Source organism: Triturus cristatus, chromosome 7 (assembly GCF_964204655.1).
Source record: "Triturus cristatus chromosome 7, aTriCri1.1, whole genome shotgun sequence".
Lineage (NCBI taxonomy): Eukaryota > Metazoa > Chordata > Amphibia > Caudata > Salamandridae > Triturus > Triturus cristatus.
The window spans coordinates 562,916,278-562,937,976 of NC_140590.1; the positions used below are offsets into that span (position 1 = coordinate 562,916,278).

The window sequence follows — 21,699 nt, forward strand, 5'->3', positions numbered from 1 at the left end:
TTTCCCTCGGGGGAGTTTAAAAGGGTTTGACTCGCAAAGTTCATAACATTATCCATAGGCGTGAAGGCATCTTGTGTTGCCCAGTACTTTGCTATTTCAACAGTATTTTATGGGCTTTCAAAACGCCCTTTTCTATGCAAAAGAGAAGGGTGAATATTGCATATATTTAGCAGCCGATAACTTGCTGGCATGGCAGAGTTGGATGCAGGTTTCCAGATGGATACCAGGGAAAGTGTGGAGTTGGAGAAAGATGGCGATATAGAGGCAGGGAATGAAAGTGTTTAGGTTTCAGGTGAGTTCAACCCGAGTTAATGTAGATTAATTCAGTGTGGTGAGGCAGTCCGAAATGCTGGACAAGAGGTGGGAAACGTTAGTGTTGTCAGTGTAAAGGTGAAAGGAGAAGCAAAATGAGGAAATTATGTCCTTAGAATGGTATTATGTTGTGGGGAAATTTAGTATTGGAAGGCACCAACATATAGGGGAGTCAGTGATGACTGAAAAAGATAAAAGGAGACAGGAAAGGGTCGATTAGGAAGGTCAGAGGAGAACCAAGGCGCAGAGTTCTTGATGAAGTCAAGTTGGTGAAAGTTAGGAGCAGCATTGGGTGATCAATAATATAGGATATGGCCAAGAGGTCTGACAGGATGTGAAGAAGTATGGGGCCTCCACCAAAAATTGGCAGATGTTCCATCAGCCATTTCATTTTCCACCTATCATTTAGAATTGGGCTAATGTCCCTCGTCGACTGGGTCTTACATTAGGAAAGCCATTTGGGGCAGATAATATGCCAATGTGAATGGCGTCAGAATGGCTTCCTTTTTATAGGATAGCACTTCCTATGTCAATCCTGCTTCCATCTGTTCTGTCTGTGCCACCCATGGCAGCCATTGACAGCCCAGAAATGTGCCCTCTGCGCCCATGAAGATGATTAGCTATATTATTTCCAAATATATCCTTTTACTGTGAGGGGGTCTGTCTTCAGAAATAATATAACTGATGACACATTTTCCATGTCAGTATGATGTGGTGGACCTTTTCTCATTGTTTTTGCCTCTAATGGCTCATGCCAAGGAGGTGAAAGCTATTTTAGGACAAAGATGATTTCCAACACTGCAAACACCTTTAAATGTTGTGTCATACTTTTAATTATGTCCTAAAAGCAATTGATTAGTGCAGATTATTAAGTTGGGCACATTTGGAAGAATGGTCTCAACAGAGTGCTGGGTATGAAACCAAACGGAATGAGTAATGCACCAAGAGATGCTGTAAGTTGGTTAAACACAGGCCAATTCGAGCACCTTGAGGAACAATAGCAGTTGAGAGATCAGGTGGTCATTGGATGTTGAGAAGGGATCTGAACAGTCGGTCTGTTCAGCAGGACAGAATGACATCAAGAAGGAAGATAAAATCCAGTGAGAAGGAAGTGATTAAATGTGGAGGTTAAGTGTAGAGAACTCTCAAGATGACACAGCTCAAGAACTGTTACCGGAAGGTATTGGAGGGTGTTCTGCATAGTAGATGTCTCAGACCATGGGAAGAACATGCAGAAAGGTATTAGCCAAGCTAGTAACAAATGCATGAACATACTGTGATTGTACCTTTCCACACACCTGAAAGTATCTAAATATTAACTTTTATATTATTCCTTTGTATCCATACACACTTTCCCCTTCACTTAGGTTAAATATGCTTAGTGTAGGTAACAGATATGTTGTTACCAAAGGGAGCAGAGTAAAATTAAACTCCTAGACGTTTCTCCAAAACTATTTCTTTACAACCCAATTAAACATTTAGATAAACCTGATTTGAGATTTTCTTTTAATTTAGGATCTGGACTTTTCTCTTGAATATATAGAGATAGGTGACAGTTAGTTACAGGGTTGTTTTTCACCAAGTGATTCTGAGTGACATCAAATCGATAACGAGCGCGAAGCACAATTTATCTATGATGCCACTTAGAATTCCAAGCACCTCTCACCACCATTAATTCCTTTCCTCCCATGCCTCTCCATATCACCTTATTTTACCATCCTTCTATCATCTAATTCCACTTGAATCCACCCAACAACCCACCTTCACTTCCTCTTCCTGCAGACAGTAAGAAATATGACCACATGCAGCAGGTCATGGTCACAGACAGACACCAAGCACAGCTGCCATAATTTGGCAGAAGGAAAGATTAATCTATGGAGCAAGACTGTTTTACCGTCTCTCTTACATAGGTTTGGCAGAAGATTACCCTGAAATTACCCACAAAACACACTTTTTTTATCAGGCATGTATGTAGACTCAGAGGAGCATCAGATTAACATCTCATGCTCCTTTGAAGCCCTTTCTTTTGAGCTACCACTTCCAACACAGACCAATAGATCACCCTCTAATGGGTAAGGCAGACGTTTACAGTAGAAGCCACCCCACACAGCACGATCCAGTGGAAGAGTATAGAAAAAAATAAGGTTAGACCCTCCAACACCACAGTCACACATAACCAACAGAGTGGCATCGGTCATAGAGATGGCAATGTGTTGTGTTCTACCAACACTTGAACTATCCTTTGATGATTGTTGTGTGTATCAAATTGCTAAACTACAATGCTTTTTGCACTGGGATTTTACCAATCCAACATCCCTATACCGCCAATACAGCAGAACCCATCAAATCCACTAACACCACATTCTGCTGCAGTCAACAAAACACAAGCGCCGTACAGATGGCAACATTCCACTTTCTAAGTAAGAGCACTAACATGAGCCGTGCTCCTGAAATATGAGCACAGGACCTTGCACACCAGATGGATCTTATGGTGCTAAAGTGGGAGGGCCAGATGTATTGCCTCCACACTTACAAAAATGCTTCCACGCTGTCTTTCCTGCATATCATACAATTTTCTTTTTATCCACTACATCAACAAAGTCTAACCCGCTGGCAAGGTGTCACTCTGAACATAACAGTCACTATAACCTCTTATGGGCGTGCGAAATTCCTGTAATTTCCTTTCGCATTAGTAGGTGAAATATCCGTAACATTCTGCGAAATTATGCATAATTAGGGAAAATACAAATCTGTCATTTAGAGTGAAATGCATCCTCACGTTGACACATTTCGCCTAAAAACTGCACGAAGAACACACGTGACGAGAGGAACAGATGCTCGCAGTCGCACTCGGGCTGTTCGTGGTATTATGGCATGCTTATTTGCCGGGATCAGCACATGATGATAGGCGTGGCATAAAGGTGGAATTCCATACATTTCATGCAACAATGTAACACGAAGCTCCTCACGCCCTTCTGCAATGAAAACTTGAGTGCTGTCTGCTCAGACTCAGCCTCTCCTCATTAGACTGTGCGGCACGCAAAACTCCACAGAGTCAATGACCAACCATTTGTCAATATGCTCCTCTCTATAGCAACCATAGCCCTTAATGCCTAGCCCTGCACCCTCCTTTCAGCCCAACTTCCTCTCGCATGTGCGTGATCTGCATGGCTATGTACCTACACATGCACAACGGCATCTCCATGTTACCCTGCATGTTTGCACGAAAGCATTAACCGAGCTACGGCACCTCCTTGACCATCACTGCCCAGATATGGGTGACAATGTGCACTCCAGGCAGTTGAATACAACTGCCACTAAAAGGCCGCTCGATTGACTACGTGGTTGCCATCCAAACCGAAAGGTTTTTTCACCTGCGGTTCATGCAGTATCTGTGCATTTGGAAAAAATAAAATCACCAGCTTTACCTACAATACACCTAAACTACATACAATTACACATTTCATCAACTGCAATACAACCCATGTGGTCTATGTCTTGGAATGTAAATGTAATGTATTTATGTAGGAAGTACGGTGGGTCCTCTTAAAATTCGTATTCAGGAGCACTGTAGAGCTATACTTAATGGAGATAGCCGTTATCTCTTTAGTGAACACTATATGAAAGCTCATCCCGATGACATGTCCTTTTGGTTTCATGGTATTGACCATGTACCAACTAATATCAGGGGTGGTGACCGAGAGCTTCAAGTTAGGCAGATGGAGGCAAGATGGATTTGCCGTTTGAGAGCCACGCTAATGGGCCACAATACAGATAGGGAGTTTCATTACTTCCTCGGATAATGTATAGTGAAACAACATGTGACCCTAGGGCTATACTGTGGTGTATTAATGTTTTCCAAAAGAAGTATGTAAGAAGTACTGTGTCAAGTATCTGTTCATTTCTGTCTTGATAATGTTTATCTTATGCATATATCTTTTATTTTTTCTTATTTTTCTTTGGTACATATTTTCCCCCCTTTTTCTCTCCCTTTGCTTCGGCTACTATATTCTCTTAGATCTGAATCGAAAAATCGAATGGGAAGTACTAGACTTCATATGAAGATACATAATGATATTCAAACTTTTCCTGGCTGATGTCCCTATAATCCTTTACAAACTTCTCTGGCAGAGGTGTTCATAACTTATTTAGATATTAAGGTAAAATTTGCAAATCAGGCTAATATGTGCTTGATGAGGTGGCAATGCCTATATAGCATTCTGGTTGATAGAAACCTTCTGGTTCTCTGTTTTAGTTGTTCTGAGATGTAGTTGGGAATTTTCTTTTTTCAATTAACTCATTAGCCTGGACTAGTATTGGGTGTCTGTATGGAAAAATTAAGTTTATTAATGGATATTGACCACCTTAAACAATATCCGATTATACTAGATGGGTAATATTAAAAAAAAAGAAATTGTAACGGTGGTTCATTCCTTTCTCTTGTGATGTGTGATATATGATGGACTGTATATTGTTAATGTTCACTTTTACATATGTAAAAACATTTTTGGGTACTTGTTAAATAAATTGTGAGGTTGACTATTTTATATATCACTGGGCGAACAACTTGCCAATATATATCTACCCTCGCAATACAGTCGGCCTTAGATGGTATGTATGATCAGGTTTTATCAACCGTTCACTCCAATATGGCCAACATTCTGGTGGGGTTAAATTGTTAGGATCTTCTCTTGTTTGTGCTCATTAAACGTAAGTGACGTGATATATGGTCACATGACCGAGGAAGCGTGTTCCTTTAACTTTGATGGAGGACGATTTTTTTCTCCTTTACGTAGTCCATACAGCCATCGAACTGTGTCACATTTAGATTGCGGATCTTTGTATTATGAATAATGCCATTCCAATATGGCCACTATTCTGATGAAAAAATTGTTAGAACTAATCTTTGTCTATGTCCATGAAAACGTACGCGATGTGAAATATGGTCACGTGACTGATGGAGCGCGTCCTTTTAACTTCGATGGAGGACGATCTTCCTCCTTTACGAAGATCAAACAGCTATCGAACTGTGTTGCATTTATATTGTCTGATATAGGTAAGTGTGATGTGATGGACTCTGCCGGCACTTCATGATATCGAACGAGTACGACATATCTTAGGCACGGGCATCTGACCTTTGAATTTAGCGTTCTGTGTTACTTTCATTTTATTTGAATAGATATGCCATGAGGATTTCTCCGTTACTCGAACCCTGCAATATTTAAGCAGTTTAACACTGGAGACTTATTGGATATATATTGAGGTGAGATCTGGTGTAGGAGCTTGCCACTTATATGGTGTGTGCATGTATCTCAACTCAAGCTACACGTTATGGCATTTTTACATGAGTACAGAAATCGCACTTGTGGTTGTCTATTTCTTAACATTTAACTGTGGGTTTTATATATAATCAATTATTATTACGACTAGCCCGTCTATTTCTTTTTCTTCGCTTGCCAATTTTTATTCATAACTTTATTTAAAATTCACCTGATGACAATCTCATGCTATATTGTAGTCCCGGAATAGGGACTTCTAAAGAACCATCCATATTTGGGTGTGTTACTCACTGAAATTCTTATCTTGAAGTTCTTTTTCACATTATACTTTTATGTGTTTTTATGGAAATGGGCTGTTAAACATTTTTTATGTTTCCTCAGAACTGATGTCGTTTGTATAAGATTATACTCTTGTCAGTCACCCTTATTTGAGGTTCTAGTGCATACTTCATATACTTGTAGTGAGGTAAGGATGACTCCTATTCGCTTGTTTGGCTATACTCCTTCCTCCATCGGATGGTTTAATCACGTTTGGTGCTTCCGTTGGTTGTGACGTTTGACCCTTGATTGCACAATACTTTGGCCCTTTCCTGGTTTTGTCTTCAAGGACTCTTTGTATTCACGTGTCTCATTGGAGAGGCTGGTTACAACAAGCTTTTTGCATTTTTAGTTCTTCTCTTTCTGGTGCAATTGTGGCTATTTTCCCCTTTTTCCGCATTCTCCTGTTTATTCACTTTTCTCATTCTTCTGTCACGTTCTTTCGTTTATTATTCTGAATTATCTCACTTTCATATTGTTTTGTGTTTTTCGACAATGTGATTTGTGTATAATCACTGTGCAATGTTACATGTATTACAAGTATTACAAGTAGCATATATAATTTCTGCTTGTATATTGGTTATGTCATATGTTGTTTCTCCTGTGGTGCCACTACGAACAGGCACTTATTAAATCGAAATGGCAAATTTTGTTTTTTATTATTATTTTGGATTTGTTGGTTGTTGTTTGTGTCCTTTGTATGAATTCTGAGTCTGCCATGGTTTTTTAAGATTTCCGTTTTATTCTTCATATAATTGTCAGTGATGTATATACGTTGTAGATTGTGATTTATATATGTATTTTATACATGTACTTTATATGTGTGTATTTATGTGGGTGTTCCTGTAATTATTATAGCCCTGATGAAGTTCCCAAGGCACAGGGGAACGAAACGCGTTGGCTGTGTGCCTGTCTTTTAACCAAGACTACGAATAAAGAAGAAACTTTTTTCTACTACAAGTGTTGGCCCTTGCATGACTCGCGATAGAGTGCACCTTCCTTCTTTTGTGGACTCTTATTTCATATGTTGACTGCTTCTGGCCCTGCAACACCATCTGTGTTAAAGAAGATATTTCAGGATCATTCTAGCCCCTGCAATCTTGTTTCTGTACCCTGTACCCTGGAAGATGTTCATGTCCCTATTAGCCCCACATTTGTTTCATGGGGATGATCTTCTTGGCCGTCATGACCCCATTCTCCACCCAGGGGGATGGGCCTGGTTCTTGCAGATGCCATATATGTTTGCGGATTTTTTTCTCTGCCACTGAGGTTGTACCAATATTATTATATTGATTGTTTACCTCACAGATGTGGTGAGTAGTAGAGGTGTTCCTTACCCTGTATGATTATTTCAACTGGGAAGTTTTCCTCATCAGTGTAGTTATATTTCAGGTGTTCCAACAGTTCTCTGGTCAAATGGCTGGATTCGTCAGTCACTGTGGTCATCCAGACAGCAAGGTTGGTGGCGAGGACAAGCATCAGGCCACATCTGGTTAGGAGACAAGGGAAGTGAAGCAAGGGGCAATTATGGATGCAACCACAAGAAAGAAGTGCTATGTATCCCAAGATTGTACATCAAAGATTGGCATGCTTTTCTAAGCAAAGCACATTTGATGTTTCTTGAGATGCAAATATGCTCAGATCAAGGAATGGAATACCACACAAATACTGGAGCCACAGATCTTGGCACACAGTCACCACTGGGAAATAGTCAATTGCAGGGGGGCGTTCAAGCAATTCCTTACTTTTAATGGGGTCTGACCTGTGTGATCTTCCAAGTAATCATATTAAATTAAAGATTTTCCAGTTCTTTCTTGAGCTAATGCATCTCTCCTAAGCACAGCCTGGCAATTCTCTGGATTTAAGGACAGGGCCTTAAGCTATGGACTCCACTTTGCTCCTTGTCCCCTGCACCTATTTCTTGGAGCACCCCTGGCTAGGTTACACACTAACAGACAGACTGGAAGATCAGTGCTTTGATAACCAATTCTTGATTCAAGGATCCGCCTAGCAGAGACCCCTTTCATTTTAACTATCTGTTGCGTCCTCTTTGGCACTTTCCACACCTCACCGCTAAGTAATCCACAGGAGGTCTATCATACTCATAGAAAGGCCAGTCCCATTGCCCCCCCAAGCAGATAATCCAGATCCCACTGGCGAAAGATATCTGTAGCTACCCCTGGGCGTTACTGAACACAAAAACGAATACTTCCATGTAGGCCTTCAAACAGCCCTAGGGAAACTAAGGTGGCCTTTCCACCCTCTGTTCTTATGCTAACTGCAGTCCTTAGAAGCTACTTGTGTGTTTGAGTTATTATTTAAAGCAATCTGATTTACCCTGCTTATCATAGATCCTTAGAGTCGTAACAGATCCACAGTGGCAAGATGTCTCAGTAGGGGACCGCATCCGAACACTGAGGAGTGGCTGCCCGGAGTACATTCAAGGGGTGTTGGAACACACAAATGCGTTCATTCAAGGACTCAACTGGGTGCATTCAAATTTTGTGGGGACACTGTGAGAAGTTGGCCTGATATATGATGTCACTAGTTCTAGTGTACACCTTGTATCAGTCCAAACCCCCTTATGGTGATTGGTTGTAAAGTCAACCTTATAGACCAGCTATCCTAGTGGTAGCATGGACAAGAGCAGTCTTAGGCTAAACTCTGAATGGCATGTGAAGCCAGCTGTGATACCATATATAATCCCTTGAATACCAAATGAAAGGACACCACAACAGATTTATATATAAAATAAAGTGTATTTATTCTAGTCAAACCCTCAGCACTCTTTATGAGATTCGAGGTAAGTACAACACAGTGTTATTCAAGCATACGTTAAGTCACACAGGTAAGTAATACAGTTAGGCCCTAGGGGCCACGCAAACCATACACTAAGTAAGTGGTATAAGGACCACTGTCACGGAAATAGAATACGCCTAGGCCTAGGGAATCGCTGGGGCTACACTACACTACCAACTGTTAGGGAGTGGGAGGCCCACGGGATTCAGGTGCAGAGTGGAAACACTCACACGTAATGCGTATAATCGATAGAAATAGTACAGTTTAGAAAATAGCAGTTTTAGGACACTTCTGGTAATGCTAGAAAGTCGAGACTCGGAAACTAGACCCTAGGATAGTCAATACCCTTGTGAGCACCGAAGTACCCAAGATACCAAGCCCACGGGCTGCGGGTGCATAGGTGTGAACTTGCGTCGGGTTTCGTCGTGGACTTCTATGGATGCCTGAAGGAAAGTTGCTGACAGGGAGTCAGTGAAGAGTGTCCGGTGGATCCCAAGGTGGGGGATCAAGAAGGAAGGAACCTGCAAGCAGAAGGGACAGAGTCTGAGTCACTAGCCAGTGACCACGTGGAACCAGGAAGGAACCAGGCGATGTCGTGAAGTTGCAGGTGAAGAGGTGAAGCTTGTCACGGCAGTCACGAGGACCAGGAGGCGTCGATGGCGACCAGGGCCAGGAGGTGAGCTGTCCCACGAAGGCTCTTGTTGTCGGCGGTGTCGATGTCGAGTCAGGACCCAACAAGCCGGGGCAAGCGGAACCCACGCAGGAAAATGGACTTGCTTCTGGTGCAGACCAGGAAGATCTGGGGTGCTTCTCTTTCACAGAGGAGCGGGAGCCAGTCTGGAGGAGCCAAACCAGCAGTCGAAAATCAAAGGTTTGTCGTCGCAAAGGTGGCCAGCCAGCGGGCAAGCAACCGGACAGACGCGGCAAGCAGGGAAATGCAGAAGGGCCCCACGCAGGACTCGTGGAGTGTGGGGGGCTGATCTTCGGTGCAGATGGTGCATGGGGTTGGGGCTTCTCAATCCCCGGTGCACAACTTCGAGGGTGCCTCAGAAGCTGCGCTGGAAGATACTCGCCACTTTTCCCAGGTAGCCGGTCCCACGTCTCTCGTCGCCTCCACGGATCTCAGCTCGGCTGTGGATGTGGAGTAGGGTCAGAGAAGTCTGGAAGTCAAGGCTCTGGTCGGGCTCTGCAGTCGGTCCCTCGTAGAACTTCAGCAAAGCAAAGGGTAAGTCTCTTGATGGTGCCTGTTTGCACAGGGTGGCCACTCCTTGGCCACAAGGGACATTCTTCAGTCTTCTTCTTTCGTCGAATGTCGAAGGTCCAGAGTTTCTGTTCAAGATGCAGGTTCAGGATAATCTAATCTCCTAAGGACCCAGCTCCCACTCTTATACTAATCTGGGGGGCTGGTATACCTGCTAGGTCACGCCTTATGGGTGGGACCTGGGAGGGGGGTGGTTACACCCCCTTCCCTTTGTCCAGTTTCGCGCCAGGACTGGGGCTGGAGTGCCCCAGCACCGGTTTGAACTGGACTATGCATGGGACACCTTGTGTGCCCCAGGCAGTGTCTCGTTTCATTCATCCCTCCCAGCCCCAATACACTAAGGCCTGTCTGGGGTGGTGCTCGAACCTCCCTAGGCAGGAAACCTATTGTCCAGGCCTCCCATGCCGGGATCGCTCCCAGCAGCAGGAGGTCAGACTTGTGTCGTGGCAGCAGCATCCATTTTGTGATGCTGGGGCTCTGGTTAATTTTAACCGGGTAAGTAGGTTTCAACATGTCTTCTCCCTCTAGAAGGGAGGGATAATATCCTCATCCCCAGAAATGGGATGGGGGTACTATTCCAAAGTGTTAGACACCTTACACAACATGTTTTGATAAAGCCAAACCATAGTTACCATAACTGTTTAAGATTATAAGGCACTTTAAGAGTATATGGTAGGCGATATCACAGAACAGCTATACGGACATGGTTCCGAAAGCTGCAGACAGGCTCAGCTCATGCTAGAGCACCATCTCACATGTTACCAAGCACTCTGCCTCCAGGATTGTTAAGGCCTGCCATAGGAGTGGCTGATAGGTACACATGTGTCTATATATAAGGTAGGCATAGGACTACTACACCTAAGTAAGGGGTGATTCCACGACCTTGCCCCAGCTGAGTGATCAGCCAGTTGTGTCATAATGGAAGGCCAGGCCAGTGGTGGCACAATACATGCTGCAGCCCCTGGTAGGCCTAGGGTACACCTATGCCCTGGGTACCTAAGGTACACTGTACAGGGGCCAATAAGGTGATCCTATCCAATTGGGTTATGCACCTAAAGTACATAGTATTAATTTAGAGAGGAACAGCAGGGATGTGGGTCTGATTGGCAGGCCCACAGCCACATCTAAGTCGAAAATCAGTAAAGCAAAAGCAAAAAGTGGGGGTGAACATAGAAAGCAGACCCTACTCTCATTCAGACACTACCAAGGTGCATGTGTATGGGAGAAAGCATGACTTTTGGTGCACTTGGTGGAAAAGGCACTCTTGCCTGCCTACAGGCAAGAATTGGGGAACAGTTACCTGCGCGAGACAGGCCGTGCGGACACACATCTGAACATATTCAGTCGGCATTCACTGTGATATTTTTTATTATATGGGTGGGTTACCTCACTGAGCGCATTTGTGAAGAAGTTAACTAGCTATGTTTACATTTAGAGGGGTACATTCAAGGCGCATGAGCTACACATCTAGCTACATATGTGGCATAGGGACACTCATAGTGTACATTTGGGATGTGGTACTGTCACCTTTCCATGCTTTATTAAACTCCCAAATAAAAACATACGTATAAAAATAAGAGACACACACTTAGATGTATTTGGTGAGTGTGAGACACTCGCCTTGTTATGGTGGGTGGCAACACTCACAAGATTACAAAGCTTGGGGGACACTCACCTGGGTACCAGCCGCGGTCCGTAGAAGGAGTAACTGCAGGGCGGTGACGTGGGGAGGGGGAGGGGCAGGGTGGGGGGTAGTAAACTATGGATTATGGAGGTTTACAGGTAAGATAACATATAAATTAATAAAACGAATTTCGTTGCGTGCACTGCATCCCCAAATGCGATGCAGTGCATGCAACGAAATTCGTTTTATTAATTTATATGTTAATTTACCTGTAAACCTCCATAATCCATAGTTTACTACCCCCCACCCTGCACCTCCCCCTCCCCACATCACCGCCCTGCAGTTACTCCTACTACCGACCGCGGCTGCTGGGTACAATGGGCAATAATCTTCATCTGGCTGCAGTGATCAAGAGACACTCACCTGGTTGCAGGGGGCACTCACATGGTTACACGTGGCAAGGACACTCATCTGGTTACAATGATCGGGGGACACTTGCCTGGTTACAAGGGGCATGGACACTCACCAGGTTACAATGATTGAGGAAGACTCACCTGTTTACAAGGGCAAGGGACATTCGCCTGATCAGGGAAACGCACCTAGTTACCATGATGGGGAGGGAAAGCATCTGGTCACAAGGAACATGGACACTCACCTGGTTACAAGTGACATGGACACTCACCTGGTTACTATGATCAGGGGACACTCACCTTGTTACAATGGGCAGGGACACTCATCTGCTTGCAATGATCATGGAACACTCACCTGGTCAAAGGGGGCAGGAACATTCAGATGGTTACACTGAAATGGGGGGTATCAAAGGGGATGATGGACGGAGCGCTTGAGCAAATTAAACACTCACCCCCAGTCAACTGATCTGGGTTTAATCCATCATCATTCTTTAGCTCACTCCACCACCCCAGTTGAGACATGGCCATATGCAAATCAGTCTGATCCTGTGCCTCATGGGAACAGTCCAGCCCGAACTGCCAAGCCATGTCTTCCCTGGACCGGAAACAAGCATCCTGGGACCGGTTTCGGGTTCATAACCCTCATCAGCCAGGCTATCTTGAATACAGTGGCAAAGTGAGCAAGGGACCCACGTCTGGGCATACCCTGCCAACTTAGGGTGAACAAAGCGATACCAAAGGGGATGATGGACGGAGTGCTTGAGCAAATCAAACACTCACCCCCAGTCAACTGATCTGGGTTTAATCCATCATCATTCTTTAGCTCACTCACAGGGTCAAGACTGATTTGCATATTGCTGGGTTCAAACTGGAATGGCATGGTGAGCAAAAAAGCGATGGAGTTAGGCCCGGATCTCTGTACTGGGGTGAATGTATGACATTGTTCTGCATTCTGTCCATCAACTGTTGTTTTTGCATTTGTCACCCGAGTGGGACGGGTATGCTCATACGTGAGTCCCGTGCTCTCCATGCCACTGGACTCAAGCTATCCTGGCTGAAGAGGGGTGAAACCCCGAAACCGGTCCTAGGATGCTTGGTTCCAGTCCGGGGAGGACCTGGCTTGGCAGTTCGGGCTGGACTGTTCCCATGAGGCACAGGGTCAAGACTGATTTGCATATGGCTGAGTTCAACCTGGAATGGCATGGTGAGCAAAAAAGCGATGGATTTAGGCCCAGATCTCTGTACTGGGGTGAATGTATGACATTGTTCTGCATTCTGTCCATCAACTGTTGTTTTTACAATGAAATGGGGACACTCGCCTGGCTGCAATGTGTAGGGGCACTCAGCTGGGTACAATGGGCACGGGCACTTACCTGGTTACAATGGGCAGGGACACTCATCTGGTTACATTGATCAGAGGACACTCACCTGGTTACAAGGTGCAGGGATACTCATATAGTTACAACAATCAGGGGCCACTCACCTGGTTACAGGGGCAGGGACAGTCACCTGATATAAATGGGCAAGAACACTCAACTGTGTACAATTGGCAGGGGCACTCACCTGGGTAGAGTGGGCAGGGACACTCGCCTGGGTACAATGATCAGGGAGCACTCACCTAGTAACAAGGGGCAGGTACGCTCATATGGTTACAGTAATTGGGGCACACTGACCTGGTTGCAGTGGGCAAGGTGACTCCCCTGTTTATAATGGCTAGGAACACTCACCTGGATACAGTGTGCAGAGACACTCACCTGGTTGCTATGCCTGGGGGAAACTCACCTGGGTATAATGAGCAGGGACACTCATCTGGATGCAGTGATCGGGGGAAACCCACCTGATTGCAAGGGGCAGGGACACTCACCTGGTTACAATGATTGGAGACACCCACCTGGTTACATTTTGATGGATCTGAACGCAGTGCTTGCTGGACAACCAGAGAAAGTGAGTCTGTGAAGAAACACAAAAACAGTAAATTGTCCAGTTTGATGAGGTGAAAAATGTGACTTCAAGGGCAACAGCAGACGTTTTCTAAACCTCTGAAGCAACAGTAAGCATGTAAAGGAGAGAGGGTGCGCGCTAAGCATATCTCGCTCTGCTCCTGAGGTCAATAAAGCGTCTCTGATTGTGAGATCGTCAGAATCCAGGTGCTTTCTATCGCCCCGGATGTATACCAATGCCCTGGGGCACTTTATTTATCAGTTGCGATAAACAGCACCGATTACGAGTTTCTGGTGATAAACGTGCCGCATGTGTTGCTCACAGCACCAAAATCTGCCCGATCGGGCAAAGACTGTAAACCTTTCACCTGTTGAATTCTGGCAGGTTTTGCCTGCTGAATCTTAATGAAGGCTGGGCTATTTATTGTACCCCGTTATTGCTGTCTCCTTTTAATACCGCCCAACTCCTAATGTTGACGCCTACACAAACAGGGGCTTCTGCTGGAACACAGACCCACTCGTAATCGACCTAATGTGTTTTAAACAACTCTTGCCATCAAAATCCAGATCCTGCTTCAATGTAATAATTTGATATGAGTTGTGTTACCCGATGAGCATATTGACAAATATTCTACTTCTATTTTAAAACTAGCCCTTTAATCCCCGATGTGCGCCATTGCAATAGTTAACAGAGCAGGGACAGACACTTCTCTTTCTGAACATCGCGGGTCGTGTTTTCCCTTGAAATATGTTGGTAAACATTTGGAGTGAGAAGCATGGTCCAGATAAGAAAGCTGAAGAGGGCAAATTGGGGCTCACTGACTAAGTGGTGTTGGGAAAAGGCTGTGTAGCAAGCGTGTAATGCATGGCTATGTTAGCGCTGTGCCTGTGCAGAAGAACGGCTATACTACATGTTGGATGTGTCTGACAAGTAGAGAGGTGGAGTGGATGGGCTTTTGGTGTCAGCATTGGTATTGGTGTCTCTTGAGTCTGCACCCCTGGCCTTTACCCTGAGACGACGCACATGACGGACAGCCGGAGCAGCAGATATAATGGCATTCGTCCATTAATGAAGGGCCCTGTGAAAAGGACTGTCCTCTCTCACCTGAACAATCACAAACACCAGTTGGATCACAGGGTAGATGATCAAGAGCGAAGAAACACAGGTGAGGTAGCCCACGTAGTAGCCGATTTTGAACCCGTCCAGTAGGAGACTGCAGATCCCGAAGACGAGGAGGCCACCTGTCCAACAAGGCACAAGTGTTATCCGCTGGTGTCCGGTCCACATGAGGGACAATCCCAAACAATACCACAAATTGTGTTTCTGTAGCTTGGGTGACAACATCTATTGCTGGAGAATGTGATCATGTCACACAAGCCATGTGGCTTATGACAGAGGTCATCAAATCGTTGTGGTTCAACTCACACCAGAGACCCTCTCAGTGCATCAGCGAATCTGTTTCAATTAAAACAGTTAATTGTGTGTTCTTGAAGTTTGCCAACGCAACCCAGTTAATCACACGAGTCAAAATTAATCTACTTAAGTCAAGGAGTCTTTTAAATATTTTAGGGCTGACGTAGGAAATCTGTACACAACAATGAACAAATGCGCGGGCACTCATCAGGAGTGGCCAGCTTTTTTCGATCCCTATGCAAATACAAGTTTGCATAGAAATCCGGAGCCATCAGGTTAGTGGTAAATATTGCACCCTCCGTATTACTCTCCAGGTGAATTTCGACAGATCAAACATGGAAATTTAATGGGACGGGCAATGCCCAATGCATACGAAATTTGGTAAAGATACTACCAAGATCTACGCGTTGTTCCTAATTTGCATGTATAAAACTCATGAGAGCAGTTATTTATCCCACCCAGAAAATACAGATCTGTAGGACATCCAGTTTTTTATTGGCTGATAAAAAACTCTTTCTCCACTGGACAATCAAAATGCGAGTCTTAGTTTCGAAATTCCAGAGGTAAAGCAAAGACTCTGCTACAACAATAACATCCAGTAGCTTACATCAACTTACATCAGGAAATTATCCATCCATCCAGGCAAACTATCCATCTATTACAGAGCGATTGCTGTTTTAGGATGGTGTTAGGTTCCACAGAAGAGGCGCCTGATGTATACCCATTAATTATATACTCATTAAGTAGTTTTTACGATATTAGCATTTGGAAGGTGTTGTGCAGGCTTTGAAGAGTTACCTTTATTGAGACATCTTGACTGTTTAAAATATGTTTTTAGGTTTCCTAACGCTTTAGCACTATTAGAAGAATTTGCATTACATTTAACAGGTATCTGGCATGTTTAGCTTACCTCTGGTATTTTTTTAACCATTAGTTTTTATTGGTTTTTCAGAATTGCAATACAGTGGAAACGCATTTCTCATAAGACATCTTTCTAACATATCAATTTTCCTACTCGTCATGAGTTTTACATCTGCCTATCTCTTGTATTCCAAATTTCCCCAACCTCACTCTTTTTGTCCCACATAACTTCAGATAAAACAATCCGGAGATATCTTCTATAAATATGTTAGAATTATAAGGATCTATAGTGCCTACGATGGTGTGACATTCATGCATTAATTCTATGAGCTGTTCAGATCAAGAGCTAGGTTTCTTCGCTCGTTTAATAGGTAAGTAGGTTCAGTGCATGTATTCTCGGAGGGATTATCAAAGTTGGAAGATCATTTCTGAGCTATGTTATCAGCTGATTCCATGTTTCTTCAAAGTTTATGATCTGGTATTCCCCTCTCAACTAAACACGTGTTGGCTGGGCACTGAGAGTTAAAGACAAAGACCAGAAATAAACTCTTTGTGTGTTAATTATGAATAAAACGATTATTCAATTAAGCGTGTGCTGAGGATTTAATTTATAACAGTTCATGGTGAACTTGACAACTGGCCAACTTGCCCAGGTGCTCTACGTTCTCTGGGATTCCCCTGGGTCAAGCAAAAGAGCTCAGAGGGGTTGTACTGGTCTGGTTGGAATTGCACCCCAGTTCACAGAGATAAAAATGGTTGCGTTTCACTGTTCCCTCCTCCATCCCTGATTTCCCTGGAGTTCAAAGTAAGTTTGTAGTTATTTTATAATTCTGCCACACTCATCCTATATGTTGTGTTTTAAACTACTTTTGGGATTTATCCTCCACACCCCTCAATACTGGGGGATCAGTAGTCCAGCTGGTGTGTGGTGAGAACTCCCTTACCATGCAGACTAACTGTGAGTGGAAGTGGCAGCACCAGTTGGGGAAGTGATGACTAGGTTGAGGTGCTTGCATGTGGATGGATCCAGCACCTGAGGTCTCTTCATTGGATCCAGATGCATACCTCCCTCTCAAATGACTTAGGGGCCGATTCACAAAACAAACTTAAGACAAAATCCTAAACTTAGTACCATTTTGGTATTCACAGAATGCACTTACTACTTCTGGTATTCACAGAATGAACTTACTATTCACAGAATGGATTTACGACTACTAAACTTACGTCCGCACTCGGGCCGGAAATTCCGGCCCGGAGGCGGAGCTTCCGGCCCGAAGGTGGGGATTCCGGCCAGTGGCGGAGATTTAGCCATGGCCAAAATCTCCACCTGTGGTCCGGAAGCTCCGCCTCCGGTCCGGAAGCCCCGCCTCTGGGCCGGAAGCTCCGCCCCTGGGCTGGAAGCTCCACCTCCGGGCCGGAATTTCCGGCCCGAGTGCGGACGTAAGTTTAGTAGTCGTAAAACCATTCTGTGAATAGCAAAAGTAGTAAATTTATTCTGTGAATCGAAAAAATAGTAAGTTCATTCTGTGAATACCAGAAGTAGTAAGTGCATTCTGTGAATACCAAAATGGTACTAAGTTTAGGATTTTGTCTTAAGTTTGTTATGTGAATCGGGCCAAGGTGCCTACCACAGACAAATTCCTAGTTGTTGGTACTGATCTCTCGATCACTGTAATTAGGCCTGTTAGTGATGTTGACCACAAATGGTAGTATGACCCATTGTAGAGCAGTGCAGCCTCCTGGCACAAGGGTACTTTCTTGAAGTGCCTCAGTGTTTCGAACTTAAGGATATAAGTTTAATCGCACGGATGGTGCTTCTCAAGGACTCTTGGATTCTACCCTTCCTGAGAGAACCAAGTTTTGTCATGACACACTTTAAACTTCTCCCCTAAATCCTGCTTCTGCTCCTTCACGTCTTCATTTTCCTGGTGCAACTTCTACCTCATGCAAGGACACCACCCACAACTCTCCTAAGCAGGTGGCCAACTCTCCTTATAAGTAGACTCTAGGTAACGTCTCCTGGTAGTTCAAAGCAGAGTCCCCCAGTTTTCTGTTCTGAACCTGGCAAATGGAATTGGCAGTGCATACCCCAACCCTGGAGGCAAAAAGCTTTTTGATCCTACTGGTGTAATGACCCTAGTTTCTAAAAAGAAATCTTGGCACATTGGATGGAAGTTTCTGCCTTGTCTTTATATTCAAGTTACAGAGGGACTTTGTGTATTCCAGAAGCTCAGCTATTTGGCCAATCCTGGGCAGTTTTGCACTTTTGTTATCTCAACGCAGACTGGTCCAGCCATGGACTTTGTCAAGAGTGTGAGTAGGAAGTGGGGCAGAGCTAGGAGTGTCCTGTCAGAAGGAACTATAAACATGGGCAAAAAACACATATGCAGCCTATCCCACTTAGCTACATGTGAACCTGTGGGATGGGCACAACCCTTCTAGAGAATAAAGGGCCATGAACCTGCAGAGATAAACTCCTCTTGAAATGGACCCACTTTCTCTTCTCCTGAACACTCTTTAGTCTACAGCGATCTGTGGAATGTATTAAAGAGTTATCCAATTCAAATTCGTTGTCTGGGCTCTCTCTTCCATCCCCCATCATGGGTACCACTTTGATTGTGTCCATATAAAATGGAGGCAGTGTAACTATGGCCACATGCTCCACACACATTCTCCCAAGCAGATGAGTTCACAGATGCAAAATCGTGCCTCACATAGATGGGAGAAGGACTCAGTTGTAGGGGACTTTTAGACAGTTTAAAAACCCGGAAGTGGCCTGTGAAATATGTTATTTATCTAACTTTCTTCTTAGCCAAGCTAATCTTCATTTTAAACCAAAGTTATGAAGTTGTCTCTCTAAAGCACCATGAGACTTTCCGTACATACACTGAATCAATACATCTATCAAATATAACATACCATAATAAAATATAACTTACATATATATTATGTGTATACATAAACACATGCAGAGACACGTGCACACATACACATATTTAAAACATATGTTTGGGTGCTTTCATTCTACAAAATGCAGTAGTATAAATACACAATTACCTACACTTTACAGGTAAATATGGAAAATGTCTAATACTTACCTGTAAAATATGAGTTTAATCATCATAATGACAGCCCCTAAGCCACCCTGCAGAGCTTTACCCTCACCAGGGCTACTATGCTTATGGATGATGAAAGCCTACATTTTGCGACAGGATGATCAATAAAAAAATAAAAGATATGCAGCACATTCTCTGGCAGTATTATTTTCATCTAGGCCCTGGCCATGTGCTTTGGGGGTTGGCTGCCCACTGTAGTTTGAATACAGGGCCTGGGTACAAGCCAGACTCTGCGGACAATCCTGCTGCACATGGCTGGAAATATATAGCTATACATATATTACAGATTGGCTGATAGTGCACAGTTTCATGGTGTTTAGTCAAGGGGGTGCAAAGAAAAAACGGGGTCCCAAAACATGTTTTTCCACCAATGCATTTTCCATGAAAGTTGGCAGGTATAAGATTATGGTGTGGAAAGGGTCCTTTTTGTGATTTGATCTGAATTTGTTCAGTAGTTTCTAAGTAATAAGGGACAAAAACTTAGTGATATATTAAGTTGCTATATACAGAAGTACATTGCGATGATAAAACAATTTTATTGGTTAATGAAAGTCCTTACACAATAAAAAGGCAGTCATATTGTTAATAAGACAACAATTTCTCTTAGATCTGTGCTTTAATGTGAAATCTAGATTATTAATCTTTTTGTACTGTATAGGAAGACAGGAGGCAATTTATCAATCTATGTACTGGTAGAGAAAACTATATTATTTATTTATATATATATTTTTAAACTTTACGATGTCGTGTAGTACTTCTATACAATGTGTGTACCAAAGTACAATTGAAATGTAAAAAATAAATAAAAATTAAAGTGATGAGTAGGGGGGTGAGTTATAGTTAATTTAGTCTGACTACTTAGGTGACAAAACATTACACCATTCTACTCTGCTTCACTTGACTCAATGCACTCTGCTGTTCTCTACAACACTCTACGCCAATGACCTCTATGCCACTACACTTTACTCCACAACACTCTACACTGCATCACTCTACTCTACGCCACTGCACTCTACACTACTCTACGCTAGGCCACTTCACTCTGCACCTACACCACTACATAATAGGCCACTGCACTCTACTGTGGACTACTGCACTTCACGCTACTCTACTGTGCACCACTGCAGTCTATGCCACTGCACTCTACACCGCTCAACTCTACACCACTCTAGTCAATGCTACTGCACTCTATGGCACTCTACTCTATGCTACTGCTACTCTACCCTGCACTATGGCACTGTATACCAGTGTACTCTAATCTGCACAACTGCACTCTCGCCTCTGCACTCAAAGCCACTCTAATCTACTGTGCATCACTCTACTCTATGCCACTGCACTACTCTTCATCACTGCACTCTACATCACTGCACTGTATGCCACTCTACTCTACTCGGTACCACTCTACTGTATGTCAATGCACTCTATACCACTGCCCTGTACTCTGAACCACTGCACTCTACACCACTGCAGTCTTATCTTCATCTCTCTATGCCACTGCAGTCTATGCCACTATACTCTGCCCCACTCTACTCTATACCACTGTACTCTACTCTGCACAACTCTGAACAACTCTACTCTATGCCACTGTACTCACTGCACTCTGCACCACTGCATTTTGAGCCACTGCACTCTACTCTGCACCACTGTACTCTATAGTACTCTCTCCTGCACCACTGCACTCTGTACCATTGCACTCTACGCCACTGCACTCTGCACCACTCTAATGTAGACCATTCTACTCTACACCACTGTACTCTACACTACTACGCTGTACTCCACTGCGCTCTATGCTACTGTACTTTGCACCACTCTTCTGTATACCACTGCACTCTACACAACTGCACTGTACACCACTCTACTGTATGCCACTCCACGCTATGCCACTCTATTCTTCACCACTGCACTCTACACCACTACACTGCACTCTATGCCACTCTTATCTACTCTGTACCACTGCATTCTGTGCCACCCTTATCTGCTCCGCAGCACTCTACTGTATGCCACTTCACTCTATGCCACTCAACTCTGTACGGCGGCACCCTGCACCACTCTACTCTGCACCACTTCTCTCTGCACCACTCTACTGTGCGCCACTGCACTCTGCTGTGCACCGCTGTATCATTGCACTCTACATCGCACCAACCTACTCTACCTACTGCACTCTACGCTATTGTACTCTAGTCTGCACCACTCTACTCTACTTCAGTGCACTGTTCGCCACTTCACTTGACTCTGCACCTCTGCATTCTTTGTCACTGCACTCTATGCCACTCTGTTGTATACCATTCTACTCTATCCCACTGCACTCTAAGCCACTGCACTGTGGACCTCTGTACTCTATGCCACTGCACTCTACACCACTGTA

The 21,699-nt window shown here is 44.0% G+C and overlaps 1 protein-coding gene across 3 annotated transcripts in view; it reads right to left on the reverse strand.

Moving 5' to 3' along the window:
• Positions 1 to 21,699, reverse strand: part of LOC146810128 (proton channel OTOP2-like) — a 472,387-nt gene that overhangs the window by 40,716 nt on the left and 409,972 nt on the right. For all 3 annotated transcript variants that reach the window (XM_085617075.1, XM_085617076.1, XM_085617074.1), the window contains exons 3-5: positions 15,049 to 15,185; positions 13,895 to 13,953; positions 7,247 to 7,398 (exon numbers count right to left, since the gene is read on the reverse strand). In XM_085617075.1, the coding sequence (XP_085473201.1) occupies positions 7,247 to 7,398; positions 13,895 to 13,953; positions 15,049 to 15,185 (348 nt within the window). The remainder of the gene's footprint in view (positions 1 to 7,246; positions 7,399 to 13,894; positions 13,954 to 15,048; positions 15,186 to 21,699) is intronic.